This window comes from Rattus norvegicus, chromosome X (genome assembly GCF_036323735.1).
Source record: "Rattus norvegicus strain BN/NHsdMcwi chromosome X, GRCr8, whole genome shotgun sequence".
Lineage (NCBI taxonomy): Eukaryota > Metazoa > Chordata > Mammalia > Rodentia > Muridae > Rattus > Rattus norvegicus.
Genome location: NC_086039.1, coordinates 29,723,211 through 29,743,527, shown reverse-complemented (window position 1 = coordinate 29,743,527; position 20,317 = coordinate 29,723,211). Strand labels below are relative to the sequence as shown.

The 20,317-nt window shown below is 42.3% G+C and overlaps 1 protein-coding gene across 7 annotated transcripts in view; it reads right to left on the bottom strand.

The window, feature by feature from the left end:
- Frmpd4 (FERM and PDZ domain containing 4) overlaps positions 1–3,694 on the bottom strand; it is a 647,084-nt gene extending 643,390 nt beyond the window's left edge. For 2 of the 7 annotated variants that reach the window (XM_017602000.3, XM_017601998.3), the window contains exon 1: positions 1,621–2,812. Coding sequence is in view for 5 of the 7 variants with exons in the window: in XM_017601998.3 (XP_017457487.1) it covers positions 1,621–1,661 (41 nt within the window). In the remaining 2 variants the exon portion in view is untranslated. Of the gene's footprint in view, positions 1–1,620; positions 2,814–2,860 lie in introns of those variants that run through there. The other 5 variants (XM_017601999.3, XM_063279932.1, XM_039099649.2 and 2 more) reach the window with 5 other exon arrangements.
- Positions 3,695–20,317: the final 16,623 nt, after the last annotated feature.

The window sequence follows — 20,317 nt, the reverse complement described above, 5'->3', positions numbered from 1 at the left end:
AAAGTTTAAGGACTATGTGAAGACTCTGGATGTTTCGTAAATCCTGCTGCTTTTAGCAGGAGGCCACCAAAAATTCTCACTGTTACTTTTGTCCATACCACTGAACTTTTCTCTCCCTGTGTCCCAGTTCCATCTATCACAGAGGGCATCCCAACATACCAGAATTGGCCCTTTAGCTCTTTCCTGAAGACGGTTCTTATTTGCTAGCTGTTTATTTTTCCAGACATGGGCAGAAGCATGCAGGAAGTTAATAGGACAGTGGTGTGAACCCGTGGCCCTTTGAAATAATCAGCAAGAAACCAAATAATCTGTCACCTATAGCCACTGACTGCTTCACACATTGTCCCTATGATCTGCACGGACCTTCCTGGGTGGCTGTTATGACACATTTATCTACCACCCTAGTATCAATCTTCCCAGAGTATGTTACATAGGGATCCTTTCCCTAGAGTAATCTATGCCTGATGTGAAGATTAAACCTATATGATTGAGGGCATTTGGGGATGGGCAGGGAAAACAAAGAGCTGCGGTTGTTGGCAATATCCAAACCTGAGGGCTGTGAGTGCCTCTGATAGGACTGGGCAAACCAAGTCAACATATTTTTCTGCCTCGGGTTTTTGAGATTGTTCATCCGTTTTTGATGCAATCAACACATTTCACTCTTATCTGATAGAATAAAGGACAGTAGAGCATGATACTTCCCATACTGAAAGAAAAAAGTGCCTATCTCACCTTAGACCTCCAGGGCACAGGGTCTGCCTGAGTCTTGTAGGAAGTAGTAAGGCTGCGTTTTCCAACACCTTTCTGTCTTGCCTCAAGCACAAGACATGACTTGTTGGGTTCAAAGAAGGTTTTGGAAGCACAGCAGGGCAGGGCATAGATGAATACTCTGACCAGTTACTACTTTGGTAGCCCCAAAGTGGCAATGCTACTAACTATTCTCATCAACACTGCTGGGGGAAAAAATCGTCCTGATTTTGATGATTCGGCTTCAGTTTCAATCATAACACAGCTACTTAGCAAATTTCTAAATCTTTAGCTTTAGATTTCCAGTTACTCAAAGAATGGCTGAAAGCCTTTCTCTTCTACCTCCATGACTTTGCCATCTGGGTCGCTGCTGGAAACATCCGGGTCAACCTTCAAACTGACTTTTCCAGGGCATGGAGGTCTAATTTAGGGGTGGGAAAGGGGGCTTTGAGTCCTTGCTGTTTGGAAATCAAGTAACCAAGCTTGAAATACTTCTGGCTTTCCCTAGTAAAATCGATCTCAACCATCCTCTCTTGGCCTTTAACATATAGTGTGACCCCTAGTCGCCACTGGGGCTTTTTTTGTGAGGGAAAACAAGATGTCCTGAATATCTGGGGTGTGTGTGTGTGTGTGTGTGTGTGTGTGTGTGTGTGTGTGTGTGTGTGTATGCGCGCGCGTTCTATGCTTGTAGCTGTAAAGCCCCATCAGAAAGGGAGAAATAAGTTGAAGGCAGCAGCCTCGGGTCCTTTGCTTTTGGTCCTACCTTAAGCCTGGATGCTCTTTTAAGCTTTTGCTCTTTCCAGCCCCCAGAAAAATAAAGCACCAAGTTTCTGCAGGAGCCCTAGGTGCAAAGAAAACCCGCGCGGTCCCTACCTGGAGAGCTTTGCAATCTTCACAAAGCTGAAGACATCCATGTAGGCAGCTTGGGGACCCCAGAGCCTGGAGGCTCCGTTGCCCCTTCTCACGCCAGGAAAGGCAGCCTCAGCAGCCCCATGGCCAGGACCTCAGTGCGCCTGGGGCTTGAGTGGCAGCAGCGGGTGGTGGCGGAGACCCAGGAGGGCCAGTACCTGGAGGCGGCGGCTGCTACCCCCCTCCGGCCGTGAGCTGCGTGTGCATCCCCAAGCAGGACCATTGATGGGCGCCCGCTTCGGGAAAACTCAATGGAGAAGGAGCCAGGCTGGGCAAATGGAGCGGGGGCGGGGAGCGCGGCCCGGGTCCTGCGCCCCGCCCTGAGAGCTTTGGCTCTGAGGACCGCCTGGCGCCCTGAGGACCAGAGGCTAGGGTGAGGGTCGCTGCTCCTGCTTCCCAGTCCTTGGGGCCCAGTGTCCCACGCACCGAAGATCGCAGACTGAACCAGGAGGCGGCCGGCAAGCTTGGCACCCGCGCACGCACCCCTCACAGCACTGCAGCTGCCTCCCAGCCTCCTTCCCCAAGCCGAGTCCCTTTCTCGCCTCCCTACCCCCAATCGCCCAGGGGGAGGGGGCACTCTCCTGTCACCCGCTCCCGGAGCCTCCAGATCCTTCAGATCTGCTCCAACAGTCCTTAGTGTGCTGCAGGACCGCGACACACTACCTCCAGCCTCCAAAAACCATAGGGAGAGCAATGTAACGGCAGGCGGCCCTGGGCTTCTGTAAACAGAACTCGGGATCGGGAAGGAGCGAGGACGATCAAGACGGGATCATTTGTCAGGGCAAGGGAAGGAAGATACCCAGCGGAGTGGGTTCAGTTTGGAGAGCTCAAGAGTTCCCTCTGCTTTCCCTGAACCACTGGAGCGAGACCTGGCTGTTGGGCTTGCTCGAAAGGTGTGTTCTTTGGACAGCAGCACCACAGCAGCGTCGGTGAAATAAGCACAGGATGCATTTGCGGGGTGCAGGGATAAACACAGCTACTCCTTACTAGAGGAAAAGAGAACTCAGGATCCCAGGAGCTGGGGTGGGGGCGGGGTGCAGTGCTAATTAGGAGGGGCTGAGGATAACGGGGAAGAGAAGGGTTGCTGGTAAGGTCTGGCGGGCGGAGCAAGCTGCCTTTTCAAATTGAGGGTGGGCAAAATCCGGAAAGGGTAGGGGGAGAGAAACCTTGCCGGAGAAGCACAAACCAAACCTTGAACACTCACCTTAGACAGAGTAAACTCCAAGTTGCAGCCATTTAGAACTCCTAGGCTCTTTCTTCTCTTTTACATAATTACCTTGGATAATCACGCCTGTTCCTTAACTCACTGCTATCTTTCCTTGAGGCTCAAGCTTCTCTCAGGGCTTCACCTTTTTTCTTCTTTCTCTGGGAGTCTGAAGGAGTCTTCTCTCAGACTCTTCACAGTTTCTCCCTAGAGTGGGTGAAGGTCAGCTGGCTTCACTAGAGTGTGTACCCCCACCGCAGACAGCTTTCACCTGGCGACAGGGCCACCGCAAAGAGCCAATGCCTCCCGCGAAAGATTGGAGGCTCTGGCTTGGAAGCTCCAGCTAGCCAGTGCGTGTGCGTGTGTGTGTGTGTGTGTGTGTGTGTGTGTGTGTGTCTCTTTCTCCAAGGGATTAAGGAAGAGGAAATAGGTTTAAACTTCCCAGACTTCTGCTTCTGCTGTTATATTTAAAGTCTTCAGTATTCAGACCCAGGACTTCCATGTTATTTTTAAGGCACTTCTCTCCAAATTAAACATAAAATCAGTAACAATCTGCACAATCTAGATGAAATAAAACTCAGGCATAAATTACAGATTTTCTTTCGAATAGGCAGGGCAATTTTTCCTTTAGCTTCTTATATGCGGCGTAGTTTAATGTACATTCTGGAACTTCTGGAGCCTGGGAGGCCAAAAAGACATTGGCTTTAGAATACCCTATTGTTTGATTAAGGTGACGATAGTTTAAGTATGCTTTATAATTTTTAAAGCACTTATGTATGTTGAAGGCAACATACTGAAAAAGAGAAATCCGTTCCTTTTATGCCAGTGCATTCTCAAAGACAGATTAGAAACACACACACACACACACACACACACACACACACACACAACATCGGTCAGAAATATTACATATCTGAACTGTGCAAAATCTCTCTATTTTTGTGTAAGCCAAAGTCTTTGTCAAAGAAGAAGTACTAACAAATAGCTAGATGCCGGGACCCTCTCCCCCATTTTTCCCTTCTCTCCACATCCTCCCAGACACTTATCTTGTTCTGTCAACACTGGCCTCCTTCCTATTTTCCAAATGCACCTTTCAACCTTAGGCTTTTAGCTTAAATTACTCCCCCTTTCACTGGTTACTCCATGAGCCTAGAATATCCTTCCATCGATTTGCATGGCTGGCTCTTCATGCTATCAATTCTACACAAATACTACTTCCACAAAAAGAAAGAAAGAAAGAAAGAAAGAAAGAAAGAAAGAAAGAAAGAAAATAGCAACAACAACGACAACAAAAAATCCTTGAAATTGCAAGGTCTTCATACTCTGAACTCCAGGTATCTATCATTGTTTCATGTTTTGTTTGTTTTTCCTGTTGCCAGAGCACTTAAAACCCACTAGCACATTATATAAGTTTTATCATTGATGCTTTCTAAATCTTCTGCTGGCATGAAAGCTGCACAAAGGCAGGGATCTCTCTTTGGTTTTGTTTGAGTTTTGATTTTTTTTACTGCTATATTTTATGCCTTGAACAGTTAATTACTGACATATAGAAAGACCTTAATACATAATGTTTAATGAACCACATGCTGTTTAAATTCACAACCAGAGAATCCTCAGTCAAACATCCCAGATAAGTATAGTTGCCTCTGTGACATCATGGCTGATTTTTATACCTCTCCCAACCAGTATTCTTTCCTTTATACCCTCTGTCCTCTTTTGGATCACTAATGATAGTTGTGAAGACCCTGTCTTGTTTTCCAGCTAATTTTTTTTCCTTTTCAGTCCTTCTAAAATGCCCACAATAAAATGGAAACTGACTTCTTCCCTTCACCTCTGTTTCAACCTCTGGTAGCAGAGGATGTGCTTAGCATCTATTGGCAGCAGACCAACTCTTTGATGGGATAAGGAGAAAATCAAGTAATGCCTTTCATGGGCTGAGGAAAATGTAGCTCAGTTGGTAAAGTATTTGCCTAGTGTGTAAAAGGCTTGGATTTCCATCAGCAACTCCAAATAAACCAGGCATAATAGTACATATCTGGAACTCCACAACTCCAGAATTCACTTGAAAGGTGGAGGCAAGAGAATATGGGATTCAAAATCGTCCTCGACCACATGTAGAGTTTGGGTTGAGCCTGGGATACATGAGGTCCTGTCTCAAACAAAAGAAGAGTTGTTGCTTATGACAACAGAACAATTGAAAAAACATTTTTTAAAAGAGTACCCAATTAAAGAAGAATTAGTGTATCATTTATGAGTAGAGCTAAGGAGTTGAGCACCTGTCTATCATTCAGAAGACCCAGGGTTCAATCTCCAGCTTTGAATTAATAAATCTCTTCCAAATATCACATAGGTATTTATTCAAACAGTAAATGTGACAGGAAATAAGCATTTTGTGTACTTGTAGAGAAAGCCTCCCTTCAAGACATCTGGTCTACCTGGAACAGCTGGCATTGGGGTTTCTTGCTGTGCCAATTTCTGCACTACAATTATGAATGGTACAGATGCCTCCTCTCCACAGCACAACAGTCACCAGGGGAAATGACTGGCTTTTCCAGGCTTTTATTCTCCTCCAATAGAGTAATTGTCTGGTATGTTTTCTAATGGATTGATAGCATTTTCTAAAGCAAAGCCCCCTCCCCACATCTTTGTTTCCCAACTCCTGTGAAACATGCTAGCACAGCCAGTTCATACCTCTGAGCCAGCCTGGCAGCCAGGATGAGAGCTGAGTGGCTCGTCTCTTAGCCCCATCCGTCTCTCTGTGCCAGATGTGTGCAGCAGAGAAGCTAGGAGAGATTTCTTTGTCTAGCATGAAACAGATCTCCCTAAAACAAACAAAAGCCCCAGAGTTGAATCTTGAGGACCTCTGTGATTTTCTGAAAATTCAGCTGTAGCCTGAATAAACTCAAAGGCCTTTCTAGATCTTAGAGAGTTACACATCAGAAACGTTTTCTTAGCCTTATGAAAATAACTGCTTAATTTGTTTTACTTAGAACCAGCATTCTGACAGACATACTGTCAAGCTCTGTTGGATACATAAGAGAGCCAGCCATCAGATTCAGTGCCAAGTCCTGTAAATTGACTGAGACTCAGTTTCCCCGTGTCTAAAGTACAAATAATAACACCACCTTACCATACTAAAATGACTTGACATTGGACTTCATGGGAATTGAGGTATATGGCTGCTAACTCCAGAAATATTCCCATAAGCATCTTGAACCTGGGCAGTATTGTTAAAAGAAAGTTTCTTCTTTTGAGTCTACTGTGATGTTGAACAGTGAGTTGTGTTGGGACTCACCAAAGATGATCATCATTGCCCACAAATTCAATGTAGAGTGGTAAGGCCAGTCACGCAGGCCCAGGATCATATTATATATTGTGTCCTGGAGGCCTCTCAGAAGCAAAAGGGAGGAATTTCTTCACCACTGTCCTGGGAATCCACTGTGAGCCTAATGTTCTTCACAGGGTAAAGTCTGAGGTTTTATTTCCTGATATAACCAGTGAGTAAATAAAAGCAAAGTATCCACCTATTTAATATTTATTTGTAGAGATCCTCCCATGTACCACAGATTGCTGCAGGCAAAACTTTAAGCTTTTGCTCACATAATCTACTGATGGGGATGGGGAAAGCAGGGTTTGTGGTGGTTTGAGTGAGAATGAAAATGACTCCCATAGCCTCATATATTTGAATTTTGGGATCCTAGTTGGTGAAATCATTTTAAGAAGAATTTGGAGATGTGGCATTGTTGGAGAAGGTAAGTTCCTGAGGATGTAATTTAAGGCCTTAAGATCCAAAACTAGGACTAGTCTCATTCTCTTTGCCTCCAACTTACTGATTTGTATGTAAGGTTCAGCTACTGCTCTAACACTATGCCTGTCTTCCTGCTGCCATTTTCCCCACCATAATGGCACCTTTAGAAACTTAAAGAATCCCCTAATTAAATGCTTTGCTTTATAAGTGACTTTATTATGATGTGCCATCACAGGAACATAAGAGTAACTACTACGACCCGGGTAGACAATAGGCAATAAGAATGAGGAAAAAAAAGAAGAGGAGGAGGAGAAGGAGGAAGAGGAGGAGGAGGAAGAGGAGGAGGAAGAGGAAGAGGAGGAGGACGAGGACAAGGAGGAGGAGGAGGAAGAGGAGGAAGAGGAGGAGGAGGAGGAGGAGAAATGAAAATAAGAGATGGCTACAAGTGAAAAAATAGATCAGGCAAATAATTAAATTCAGTTTTATTAGAAGGGGGTGAGAAGGTGGGTACCTAAGATACAGTTGTTAGAGAAGAGTTCTCTAAGGAAGTAGCATTAAGCCACAGACAGTATGAACAGGAAGTTGTTCCCATTCAAGGTTCATGATGCAGAACACACCATATAGAAGGAACAACAAGGACATGACCTGAACAGAGGCCCTAAGGCAAGAACATTGGGATATATTTGAAAACTATGATGGCTATCAGTATGTTTATCTTCAGAGTATTGTGTTTGGGGGACTGGAGAAGTGGCTCAGCAATTAAAAGTACTGGATGTTCTTCCAGAGGACCCAGAATCCACATATCAAGTCACAACTGTCTGCAACTGACGACCCAGAGGATCCAATGCCCCTTCTTGCCCTTCACAGGTACTGCACACACATGGTACATGGACAAAAGATGCAGGCAAAATACACATAGACATAAAATAAATTTTAAGAAGAAATCTAAAAAGAGTACTGCAATTTAAAATTTAAAAACATGCAAGTAGTGGCCAAAACCAGCCTACCCACTGTGTATGCTGCCAACCCTGGGCAGGTGATCCTGAGTTGTTCCATAAAAACGTAGTCTGAAGATGGTAAACAGATGGTTCAGTGGTTAAGAGCACTAGCTGTTCTTCCAAAGGACTCTGGTTTGATTCCCAGCAACCATATGATGGCTCAGAACCCTCTGTAAGACCCATTCCAGGGGATCTCAGGACCTCTTCAAGCCTCTAAGGATACTGCATGCACATGTTGCACAGACATACATACAGACAAAACACTTATACACATAAAATAAATAAAACCTAAACAAAAAGAAAAAAAGCAAGTTAAACAGCCTATGAAGTACAAGGCAGTAAGCAACACTCCTCTATGGCATCTGCTTCAATTTTTGCTTCCAGATTACTGTCCTGCTTGAGAGCCTGCTTTGACTTTCCCCCATGATGGACTGTTACCTTGAAGAATAATACAAAATAACCAATCGCCCATTTTTAAACTGGGTTGCTTTTAATTGCTGTTTTTATTGCAACAATAGTAACTCCAATTAAGACAGTATCCAAAATCTCTTCTGACCTCCATGGGCACCAGGCACTGAATCTCAAGCATGTACATATATTCCAACAAAACACATTTAAAAAAATCTAAAATATAAGAAAAAATCATTAAAATCCTTAAAAAAAACAAAAACAAATAGGTGTAGAGGAAAGAGGTGGAAAGATGATTTTGTGGTTAAGAAAATTTGCTGCTCTTTGCAGAAGACCTGGGTTCTGTTCCCAGCATTCATATAGAAGTCCAGTACCAGGGAGATCTGCTGCCCTCTTCTGGCATATTTGGGCCCTATATACAAACAATGCACAAATAGACATTCAGGCAAACACTCATACATAACATCAAAATAAATAAAATCTTAAAAATCGTTTTTGTTAATCAACTAAAAGAATAGATATAGAAAACAGAGTACATGAATATACACAATGGGATGTTATTTAGCTTTAAAAAGAACAAAATTATACCTTCAGGGAAATAAACAGAACTAGAAATAAGTACATTACGTGAAATAAGCCAGCCTTGGGAAAATAACCACCATGGTTTCTCTTTTACACAGAACCTAAATTTAAATGTATATGTATAGGTAAGTATTTGGGGTAGGGATGAAAATAGAAAAGGAACTATGAGGAAGAGGTGCATGGGTAATGAAAGAAAAAAGGATAATGAAATATACATGACATAAAAACAGAATGAAAAACTATTTGGGGAAAGAAAAGTTTAACAAGGAAAGATGGGTTGAGCAATGGAGCAATTCATTTGAAAAATGAGCAATGATAATGTTGATTTATATGTATGAAAATATGATAACGAAATTAATTATTGGATCTGGAGATATGTCTCAGGGATTAAGAGCACGGTTGTGCAGAGAACGTGGTTTGATTCCCAGAAACCACCTACATAGTGGCTCACAACCATCCATCACTCTAGTTTGAGGGGATCTGGAGCCCTCTTCTGACTTCCTTAGGCACTAAGTACTAATACCCTGCACAAACATGCATACAAGCTAAACATTCATGCATCTAAAAGAAAACAATCTAAAAAAGTGTTTTCATAAAGGAAATTTATAAATTAAAAGCTACAGCAACAGCAATAATAATGAAAGAGGAGAGGAACACACTGATGAACGAAGTGAGATTTGGTGACCTGCAGGAGATACAGGATATTTAGGCCACAAAAGCTGCCTAGTCCCACTGTGGAATAAAGAACTATAGGAGGACAGTTTAGCACAAATGGCAAGGTCACCTTTCTAGGTTGGCTTGCACTCTTGAGTGAAGCTGTTGTAGCGGCACAAAAGTGACCTGAAAGCAAGATTTAATCATCCAAGTATGACATAGAGGTGGAGCGAGCACAAAGAAGAATGAGACAAGAAAGTAGCATATGATCACCACCTCCAAGGAACAGGCTAAACAGGATCTGTGGATAGATAGGATATAGAATCTAGAGAGAAAAGAAATGAGCAAATTCACTGGTGCATGGTGTTTTTCAACAAAGTGGTTTAATCATGGCCAACATGTAAAATGTTAAATTCTGCCATACTTCTGTGTCCAAGCTCTCTGCTATCTGTCTGCTCCTTGCAAATCCACATGACACACCAACCTTCCAGGGTGTCATCCTTGATTCGCTGGCCTTCTCAAGGCCCTCAAGAGGCACTTCCTCTTTTGTCTGCAGTTTACCTAAAATGCTGGATCATTTTCATGTGACTTCACATTCACTTCTTTTCCCTCTTTTTCTATTGGATATTTTATTTATTTACATTTTAAGTGTTATTCCCTTTCCCAGTTTCCCCTCGGAACCCCCCATCCCACCCCACCCCGCCCACTTCTATGAGCGTGTTCCCCCACCTGCCCACCCACACCCACCTCCCCACCCTAGCATTTCCATACACTGGGACAACTGAGAAGTACCTAAAGAAATGGCCAACATCCTTAGTCATCAGGGAAATGCAAATCAAAACAACCCTGAGATTCCACTTCACCCCAGTCAGAATGGCTAAGATCAAAGACTCAGGTGACATTTACTTCTCTATATAGTCTTATTTGTTCATTTTGAGACAGGAATTCATGTGTCCCAGGCTGGCCTTAATACATGGTATCAAAACGGAGTGGAATATTAAAAAAGGAGGACCTTGGATTGCTGGTGCACGTACCTCTACTTCCCTAGCGCTCATCACAATAGGAGCCACCATAACCAGTTTATGCAATGCCTGGACTTCAATTCAGACGTTCCTTGCATGCTAGGCATCCTGGCTAGTCAATCAAGAATAATTGGGAAGGAGTCCCAACTAAGGGATTGCCTAGAGTTTGGGGGGTGTGGGGGATGCTACCCCACTTTGGGTATTGCCACCCTTGACTGGCAGACCTAATTTGTATAAGTTAGCTCAACACAAGCCATGGTGAGTGAGCCAGTAAGCAGCATCCCTCCACAGATTCTGCTTCACTTTCTTTCCCCCAGTTTCCTGCCTTGAGTTCCTGCCCTGACTTCCGTCAGTGATGGACTGTGACCTTGAAGCATTAGTGGACGCAAACCCTTTCCTCCTCTGAAGTGCTTTGGGTTGTATTATTTATCCCCGCAGTAGAAGAACAAAACTAGGACACTAAGCAAGCACTCCACCAACTTAACAACAGTCCTGGCCACACAGCCTTTTAACGAAATCTCTTGCCACTTCCATCTCCTTCAGCGAAATCCCTTTGTCCTGCTGGAGTTTCAGTACTTCTGCTTGAGTGTCTTTGCTGGCCTTTTTGGGTGATCTTAATGGCTTTAGTGATTTTTAATACCATCTAAAGTGGTGATGGCTCTGGCTTAGAACTCTCATGGCATTCTTAAACATCCCTAGATCTAAAGTCTAATATGTACCTTGAACTTTATGTGTCTTTAAAGGAATTACTATAGAGAAACCCTACTATCTCCAACCACTGACACCCACTCTGCCCTTCTAGCTGCTTCATTCCAAAATCCAGAGGTCAACTTTGATTTTTTCCCCATTAAACCTCATCTCAGACCAGTGACTAAGTCTTTCGGATCTACTTTTCAAATGGACCAAAACTTGATCTGTTTATAGCATATGCCTGTAAGTCCAGAGTTCAGGAACATGTGGGAGCCAGAAGTGAGGGCATTGCCTCAAGTTCAAAGCCAACCTGATTTACCTTGCAAGTTCCAGGACAGCTAGCTCAGGCTCTGGAGACCTTGTATCAAATAAAACAAGCCACAACAAAATAAAACAAAACATCTGAAACATTTATACATCTTGCATGTCTCACTAATTTGATCATATTCACATACACAAACCACCATGGTCCCTGGACTAGATGACTGCAATGACCTACTGACTAGTAACCCTGATACCTCCCCCTATCTCTATACAAAATAGGATATGTTGTATCTTCCAGGAAACTTCTACTTGGTATTCAAATACAAAAATTCCATTCTCAGGCACTTTTGTGTTCTTTTGATGCTGGGATTGAACCTAGGACCACAGTCATGCTAAGGATGTGCTTTGCCATGGAACTCCATCTTTGTTCTGCTTTTCTACACTGCACTTCATACTGGAGGATCTTTGTAGTTTGTTTTGACTTACTGTTTCCTCTACTACAATGTATGTTACATAAAATGAGGAGTGGAGGAAATCAAGGAACCAATCAATGAACTGTGTGTTATAAAACCAACTGTTAGAGTCACAAATGGTGAGCAGCAGATCAAGGATCAGAATCCAGAGTCCTTTACCCTCTGCCATCTAAAATGTCTCAAAGCTGAACTAGTATATAATGGTTGTCAGAGAGGAGCCAATCCAGGAACAAAGGAAGACTCCCTGGAGGTAGTAACTAGATCCTGAAAAGGCAAAGTCCATGTAAGCACCCTAAATGCAAGATGAAGGTGAGTGTGTCTTCATGATTCACAGCATAATGTAATAAGATAATCAAAGGGAGAATGCAATCCTTGGTGTACAAGGAAGGCAAGTAGGCTGAGGCTTTCTTCTACAGGAAGAAGGGAAGAGAGACAGATGATGCTTAACAAGCATGCTATAGGTCACAGGCTACATATATATACATATGCATATGTACACATATATGTAAACACACACACACACACACACACACACACACACACGCACAGACTGTGGTTCACTGTACTAACAGTTCTACACAGAAAAAATGGGTCCCAAAGCAATAGCTTCCATGAACTACAATAAGAACTTCAAGACACTGAAGAAAGAAATTGAAGAAGACCTCAGAAGATGGAAAGATCTCCCATGCTCATGGATTGGCAGGATTAATATAGTAAAAATGGCCATTTTACCAAAAGCGATCTACAGATTCAATGCAATCCCCATCAAAATACAAATCCAATTCTTCAAAGAGTTAGACAGAACAATTTGCAAATTCATCTGGAATAACAAAAAACCCAGGATAGCTAAAGGTATCCTCAACAATAAAAGGACTTCAGGGGGAATCACTATCCCTGAACTCAAGCAGTATTACAGAGCAATAGTGATAAAAACTGCATGGTATTAGTACAGAGACAGACAGATAGACCAATGGAATAGAATTGAAGACCGAGAAATGAACCCACATACCTATGGTCACTTGATTTTTGACAAAGGAGCCAAAACCATCAAATGGAAAAAGGATAGCATTTTCAGCAAATGGTGCTGGTTCAACGGGAGGTCAACATGTAGAAGAATGCAGATTGATCCATGCTTATCACAAAGCTTAAGTCCAAGTGGATCAAGGACCTCCACATCAAACCTGACACACTCAAACTAATAGAAGAAAAACTAGGGAAGCATCTGGAACACATGGGCACTGGAAAAAATTTCCTGAACAAAACACCAATGGCTTATGCTCTAAGATCAAGAATCGACAAATGGGATCTCATAAAATTGCAAAGCTTCTGTAAGGCAAAGGACACTGTGGTTAGGACAAAACGGCAACCAACAGATTGGGAAAAGATCTTTACCAATCCTATAACAGATAGAGGCCTTATATCCAAAATATACAAAGAACTCATGAAATTAGACTGCAGGGAGACAAATAACCCTATTAAAAAATGGGCTTCAGAGCTAAACAAAGAATTCACAGCTGAGGAATACCGAATGGCTGAGAAACACCTAAAGAAATGTTCAACATCTTTAGTCATAAGGGAAATGCAAATCAAAACAACCCTGAGATTTCACCTCACATCAGTGAGAATGGCTAAGATCAAAAACTCAGGTGACAGCAGATGCTAGCGAGGATGTGGAGAAAGGAATACTCCTCCATTGTTGGTGGGATTGCAGACTGGTACAACCAGTCTGGAAATCAGTCTGGAGGTTCCTCAGAAAATTGGACATTGAACTGCCTGAGGATCCAGCTATACCTCTCTTGGGCATATACCCAAAAGATGCCCCAACATATAAAAAAGACACGTGCTCCACTATGTTCATCGCAGCCTTATTTATAATAGCCAGAAACTGGAAAGAACCCAGATGCCCTTCAACAGAGGAATGGATACAGAAAATGTGGTACATCTACACAATGGAATATTACTCAGCTATCAAAAACAACGGCCTTATGAAATTCGTAGGCAAATGGTTGGAACTGGAAAATATCATCCTGAGTGAGCTAACCCAATCACAGAAAGACATACATGGTATGCACTCACTGATAAGTGGCTATTAGCCCAAATGCTTGAATTACCCTAGATGCCTAGAACAAATGAAACTCAAGACGGATGATCAAAATGTGAATGCTTCACTCCTTCTCTAAAAGGGGAACAAGAACACCCTTGGCAGTGAAGAGAGAGGCAAAGATTAAAACAGAGACTGAAGGAACTCCCATTCAGAGCCTGCCCCACATGTGGCCCATACATATACAGCAACCCAATTAGACAAGATGGATGAAGCAAAGAAGTGCAGACCGACAGGAGCCGGATGTAGATCGCTCCTGAGAGACATAGCCAGAATACAGCAAATACAGAGGCGAATGCCAGCAGCAAACCACTGAACTGAGAATAGGACCCCCGTTGAAGGAATCAGAGAAAGAACTGGAAGAGCTTGAAGGGGCTCGAGACCCCATATGTACAACAATGCCAAGCAACCAGAGCTTCCAGGGACTAAGCCACTACCTAAAGACTATACATGGACTGACCCTGGACTCAGACCTCATAGGTAGCAATGAATATCCTAGTAAGAGCACCAGTGGAAGGGGAAGCCCTGGGTCCTGCTAAGACTGAACCCCCAGTGAACTAGAATGTTGGGGGGAGGGCGGCAATGGGGGGAGGGTTGGGAGCGGAACACCCATAAGGAAGGGGAGGGGGGAGGGGGATGTTTGCCCGGAAACCAAAGAATTATTATTAAGTATTAAATAAATTTTTAAAAAAATTTTAGACAAAAAAAAAAAAAAAAAAGAAAAGTTCTCCAAGACCAGCTCTAACTGCATAGTGAGTCCAAGGCCTGTCGGGCTACATGAGACTCAAAAGCAAAACAAAAAATACTGACCCCAAGGATTAGAGCAAGGGGAAGATGGCTTTGACAAGAGGGAAATTGAACAAAGAATGACCATAAAGAAAATAAATGGATTTGTTCAGCTATAAAAAAAAAAAAGAAGTTGGTGTGACCACCCTGTACAAAGCTTAAGTCCAAGTGGATCAAGGACCTCGACATCAAACCTGATACACTTAAACTAATAGAAGAAAAACTAGGGAAGCATCTGGAACACATGGGCACTGGAAAAAATTTCCTGAACAAAACACCAATGGCTTATGCTCTAAGATCAAGAATCAACAACTGGGATTTCATAAAACTGCAAAGCTTCTGTAAGGCAAAGGACACTGTGGTTAGGACAAATTGGCAACCAACAGATTGGGAAAAGATCTTTACCAATCCTACAACAGATAGAGGCCTTATATCTAAAATATACAAAGAACTCAAGAAGTTAGAGCGCAGGGAGACAAATAACCCTATTAAAAATGGGGTTCAGAGCTAAACAAAGAATTCACAGCTGAGGAATGCCGAATGGCTGAGAAACACCTAAAGAAATGTTCAATGTCTTTAGTCATAAGGGAAATGCAAATCTAAACAACCCTGAGATTTCACCTCACACCAGTGAGAATGGCTAAGATCAAAAACTCAGGTGACAGCAGATGCTGGCGAGGATGCGGAGAAAGAGGAACACTCCTCCATTGTTGGTGGGATTGCAAACTGGTACAACCATTCTGGAAATTAGTCTGGAGGTTCCTCAGAAAATTGGACATTGAACTGCCTGAGGATCCAGCTATACCTCTCTTGGGCATATACCCAAAAGATGCCTCAACATATAAAAAAGACACGTGCTCCACTATGTTCATCGCAGCCTTATTTATAATAGCCAGAAGCTGGAAAGAACCCAGATGCCCTTCAACAGAGGAATGGATACAGAAAATGTGGTACATCTACACAATGGAATATTACTCAGCTATCAAAAACAACAGCTTTATGAAAGGCAAATGGTTGGAACTGGAAAATATCATCCTGAGTGAGCTAACCCAATCACAGAAAGACATACATGGTATGCACTCATTGATAAGTGGCTATTAGCCCAAATGCTTGAATTACCCTAGATGCCTAGAACAAATGAAACTCAAGACGGATGATCAAAATGTGAATGCTTCACTCCTTCTCTAAAAAGGGAACAAGAATACCCTTGGCAGTGAAGAGAGAGGCAAAGATTAAAACAGAGACTGAAGGAACACCCATTCAGAGCCTGCCCCACATGTGGCCCATACATATACAGCCATCCAATTAGACAAGATGGATGAAGCAAAGAAGTGCAGACCGACAGGAGCCGGATGTAGATCGCTCCTGAGAGACACAGCCAGAATACAGCAAATACAGAGGCGAATGCCAGCAGCAAACCACTGAACTGAGAATAGGACCCCCGTTGAAGGAATCAGAGAAAGAACTGGAAGAGCTTGAAGGGGCTCGAGACCCCATATGTACAACAATGCCAAGCAACCAGAGCTTCCAGGGACTAAGCCACTACCTAAAGACTATACATGGACTGACCCTGGACTCTGACCTCATAGGTAGCAATGAATATCCTAGTAAGAGCACCAGTGGAAGGGGAAGCCCTGGGTCCTGCTAAGACTGAACCCCCAGTGAACTAGACTTTTGGGGGGAGGGCGGCAATGGGGGGAGGGTTGGGAGGGGAACACCCATAAGGAAGGGGAGGGGGGAGGGGGATGTTTGCCCGGAAACCAAAGAATTATTATTAAGTATTAAATAAATTTTTAAAAAAAGAAATTTTAAAAAAGAAAAAAAAAGTGACAATTTACTTATGATTCCAGCACCCAAAGGCAGGAATGGAGCGGGCTGGTTGGCTAGGTTAGCCAGAACTTTGAGCTCTAGGTTAAACAGAAAGATAGCCCCTAAACAAATAAGGTGGAGGAGAGTAATCAGCATTGATACACATATAGGAGCACAACAATATGAGACTACACACCCTCGAACATACATGTGCACACACATACACATGAGAGGGTGGGGAGAAATGATACAGAATTGGATTGAGGCAAAAATTATCAGGACTGAGTGTAATTAATGCATGAGAACTAGTAAGGCAGAATAAAAGAATCTACTAAATATTGAACCTGAAGCCCAGGCCAATGGGGATGTCCCTGAGATGAGGTTTTAGGGAAAAAAAACAATGCATTATTTGTCATATAATAACTTCAGTGGGCTGTAAAGCACTCTGTTGATATTTAGTGCCAGTTGAAGCTATGAGTCTGAAAGTTTGAAAGGTGCTTGGGAGACAGTATTGGGCTACTAAATAGGTTGTACTTAGTACAAATGTTAATTTACCTTCTGTAGAGGGGTTTGGCACTCAGTAAGGAAGCAGTGTCTCCAGCTGTGCGGTAAATGGCTAAAGAAAGGGATTTTGAAGAGTTCAGGTGAACAATTGAAAGAAAGAAGGCATTTTCCCTCCTCAGTTTTCATGCTTGCTCTCCCTTCTTTTCTTCTTTTTTATCTTTCTGCCTATCTTAGTATTACATAGAGGTAGGAGGAAAGACTAGAAATTGGAAGGCAAGACAAGTTCATTTTAAAAGATTATTATTTTTATTAGTATTAAATAAGGATATGACTCATCCTGTACATTTGTAAGGTTTGATTTTTCTAAATGCTTTGGTTCATTAGTCCTGGAAATCACCCTGTAAGTTAGATAAGAAAGGTATTATTATTCCATTTTAGGGATGACAAAAGGGTGAGACCAGAAAAGCTAAGTGGTGACAGTAATTCTTATTAAATATGAGGATTATTATGCTATGAGAAGCATTGTTTCTGTGTGATATATCCAGCACCAAGTAGAGAACTTACATGTATGGATTTATGCAAGAAAAATAGCTCCCTTTTACAAGTGCAATTCCATTTTTCCTCTTATGTTTAATTACCTTAAAGGAGACTTGAAATTATTTAAATGTGGGCCAGTGAGATGGCTCAGCATCATAAAGGAGCTTGCTGCACAAATCAGATGACCAAAGTTCAATCCAGAGACTTTATGTGGAAGGGGAGAACCCACTCCTGTATGGTGTGCTGACTTCCACATGCCTGCAGTGTGAGTGATATATGAAAACTCAAGGAGTAAATGAACACACACACACACACACACACACACACACACACACACACACACACACGCATACACACACACAAACACACACACAAACACACACACACAAACACACACACACACACACACACACACACACACACCCCTTTAGAAAGAACAATAAACAAGGTACTAGGATTCAGATTCCATCCCCTAAGTGCTGGGGTGGGGCACAGCTGCAATTCCCGCACTCAGGTGTGTGGAGCAAGAGGTGTGTGGACGCGTTCACATCTTCATCTATATGATTTATGGGGACACTGCACTGCCACACCCCACTTCCGTTCCACTCCCATGCAATAGAAACACAGGAGTGGCTCATCCTGAAAAAGGCCAAGAGAGGCAAGGTAGTCTAGGAGCCCATCTGCTTCTGTAGCATTGAAATCCAGAAGGAACCCATTCAAGATCAGAAACTTTTACCAATCTGCTGTGTATCTATATGGTAAGGGAAAAGGACCATTGCAACTCCCCAGCAGATGAACTTTATTTGAGGTTAACAACTACATTTGGTACATGCATCTTTAACTAAGCTCATTACTTCATCGAATTCATCTTTTATCTTTATCCCTACCCTCTTGCCCACAATGTTCTAGAACACACCAAAATTTAGCTAATGGAGGAGTATAATTATTACCTTCCTCCTTAATCTCCTCTAGTGTGATGAGCTACAGTAAGAAAAAGAGGAAGGGGTCATTTTAAAGATCCTATAAATGCAGATTGTCAGAACATACGAATCTTTATATCACACAATAGTATTTTGAATTCTTTGAAAGAAAAAAGAAAGAAGGAAAGAAAAAAGAAAGGAAAGACATAACATACTATTTGCCTGAGAGACATTTTAGCATTTTTGGACTCATTTTAAACCTCTCAGTTCCACTTTCACTTTTATGCTGTCTTTCTGCTGTTAAAAAAAATGTTCCTGCACTTTGGCCCGGGCCTAGACAAAAACTAATCAAACCACTTTGAATAGCAGCACTTCTGCTTGATGGATAAATTGCTCCAGTCCTGAAGACTATTAGGATGGTGAACTTTAAGTAAGATGCATGTACAAAACTAGCTGACTTGGAACGACTCATTGCAGGTTTTTGAGCTCTCCTTCATGTATTGATTTAATACCTTACTGATTAGTTCACTTGATTAATATTTATTGTGCCATTCACTATACAGAGACGCATTCACACAAACACACACATGCATGCAGCAGTACAGAAAAAATTTCTGTCTGATACATCTTTATTTTGAGGGATAGAGCAAACTCATGTTGCCTCTTCAATAAAGACTGCCTTCTCCTTCACGGGGGAAAGAAAGCCTCTTCCTCAGTTCTTAAAGTCCTATATTGATGACCTAACATTATTAATCTCATCTCTCACTGCTTCTTGCCTCTGAATGTGGCCAACAAATCTTGAACTATTTCTATTACCTTTTGTATTAAAAATCTTTTAATGGGTTGTTGGATAAGACTCCTCAATGAAAAGTCCATATCACTGTTCCAGAGGACTAGAGTTTCATTCCTATCACCGTATCAGATCAATCACAATTACCTGTAGCTCCATCTCCAGGAATTCTCAACACCTTTGGCGTCTGAGGACACCTCCACACAAGTGAAACCCACCACACACACACACACACACACACACACACAATTAAAAATAAAATAGACCTTAAAAAGGAAAAAAATTCAGGTTATTTTACTCTATCCTCATTTATTAATTTAATGTGTATATGGAGGTCTGCATGTACTTGTATGAGGTGGTTAGGAGGGTATATGTTTTGTATGTGAATACAGGCTTCCACCTTAGATAGCCGGCCTGTAGAAGTCAGGATTCAGTCTTACATCTTCTTTTGAGAAAGGGTCTCATTGTTCCACTGCATATACAAAGCTAGCAACCCACACCCAGAAGTGTCTATGAATCTCCTGCCTTGTCTGCCATCTTCTTTAGTAATTCAACAATTATAGATGTGTTTGCTACCGTGCCCAACTGTTTCTTAGGTTCCTAGGAATTCAAACCTTGGTCTGCAAACTTGTATAGCATGTACTTTCTATCCACTGAGTCATCTCCCTAAGTCTGTAGCTATTTTCTTGAAACCAAGCAATGGCAAAACATGGAGTAAAGTCTAGATTGTGGCAGTGGGCTGGAGGCTCAAAAGAGTTTGACCCTGGATGACATTGTTTTCTAGAAACAGCCTGCAATGCTGACCTTCGAATTTGCATTTTATAACATAATGGAACCTCTTCTCTCCTTTTGTTTTTTTTTTTTTCTTTTTCTTTTTGCTCCAGTCAATGATTGCCTCACTAATTGGTTTAGGGGATTAGCTATGAGTTGTAGGTAGAGGATAAAGTTGTGAAATGACTGTGAAAGACTTACTAAGGCAACAGTATAAATAATTAGAGGATAAGCTGGACCATGGCTTTGAGACCCCCCACCTTGAGTGCAAGCTGCCCTGTTTAGAAAGACCTCTGTACAACAAACCATAGGGTGAGGATCATTACCTCCAATTTACGACACCTCTATGAAGCCCTGAGATGTTTCATGATTCGACAGAGATCACAGAGCAAGCAAAGTT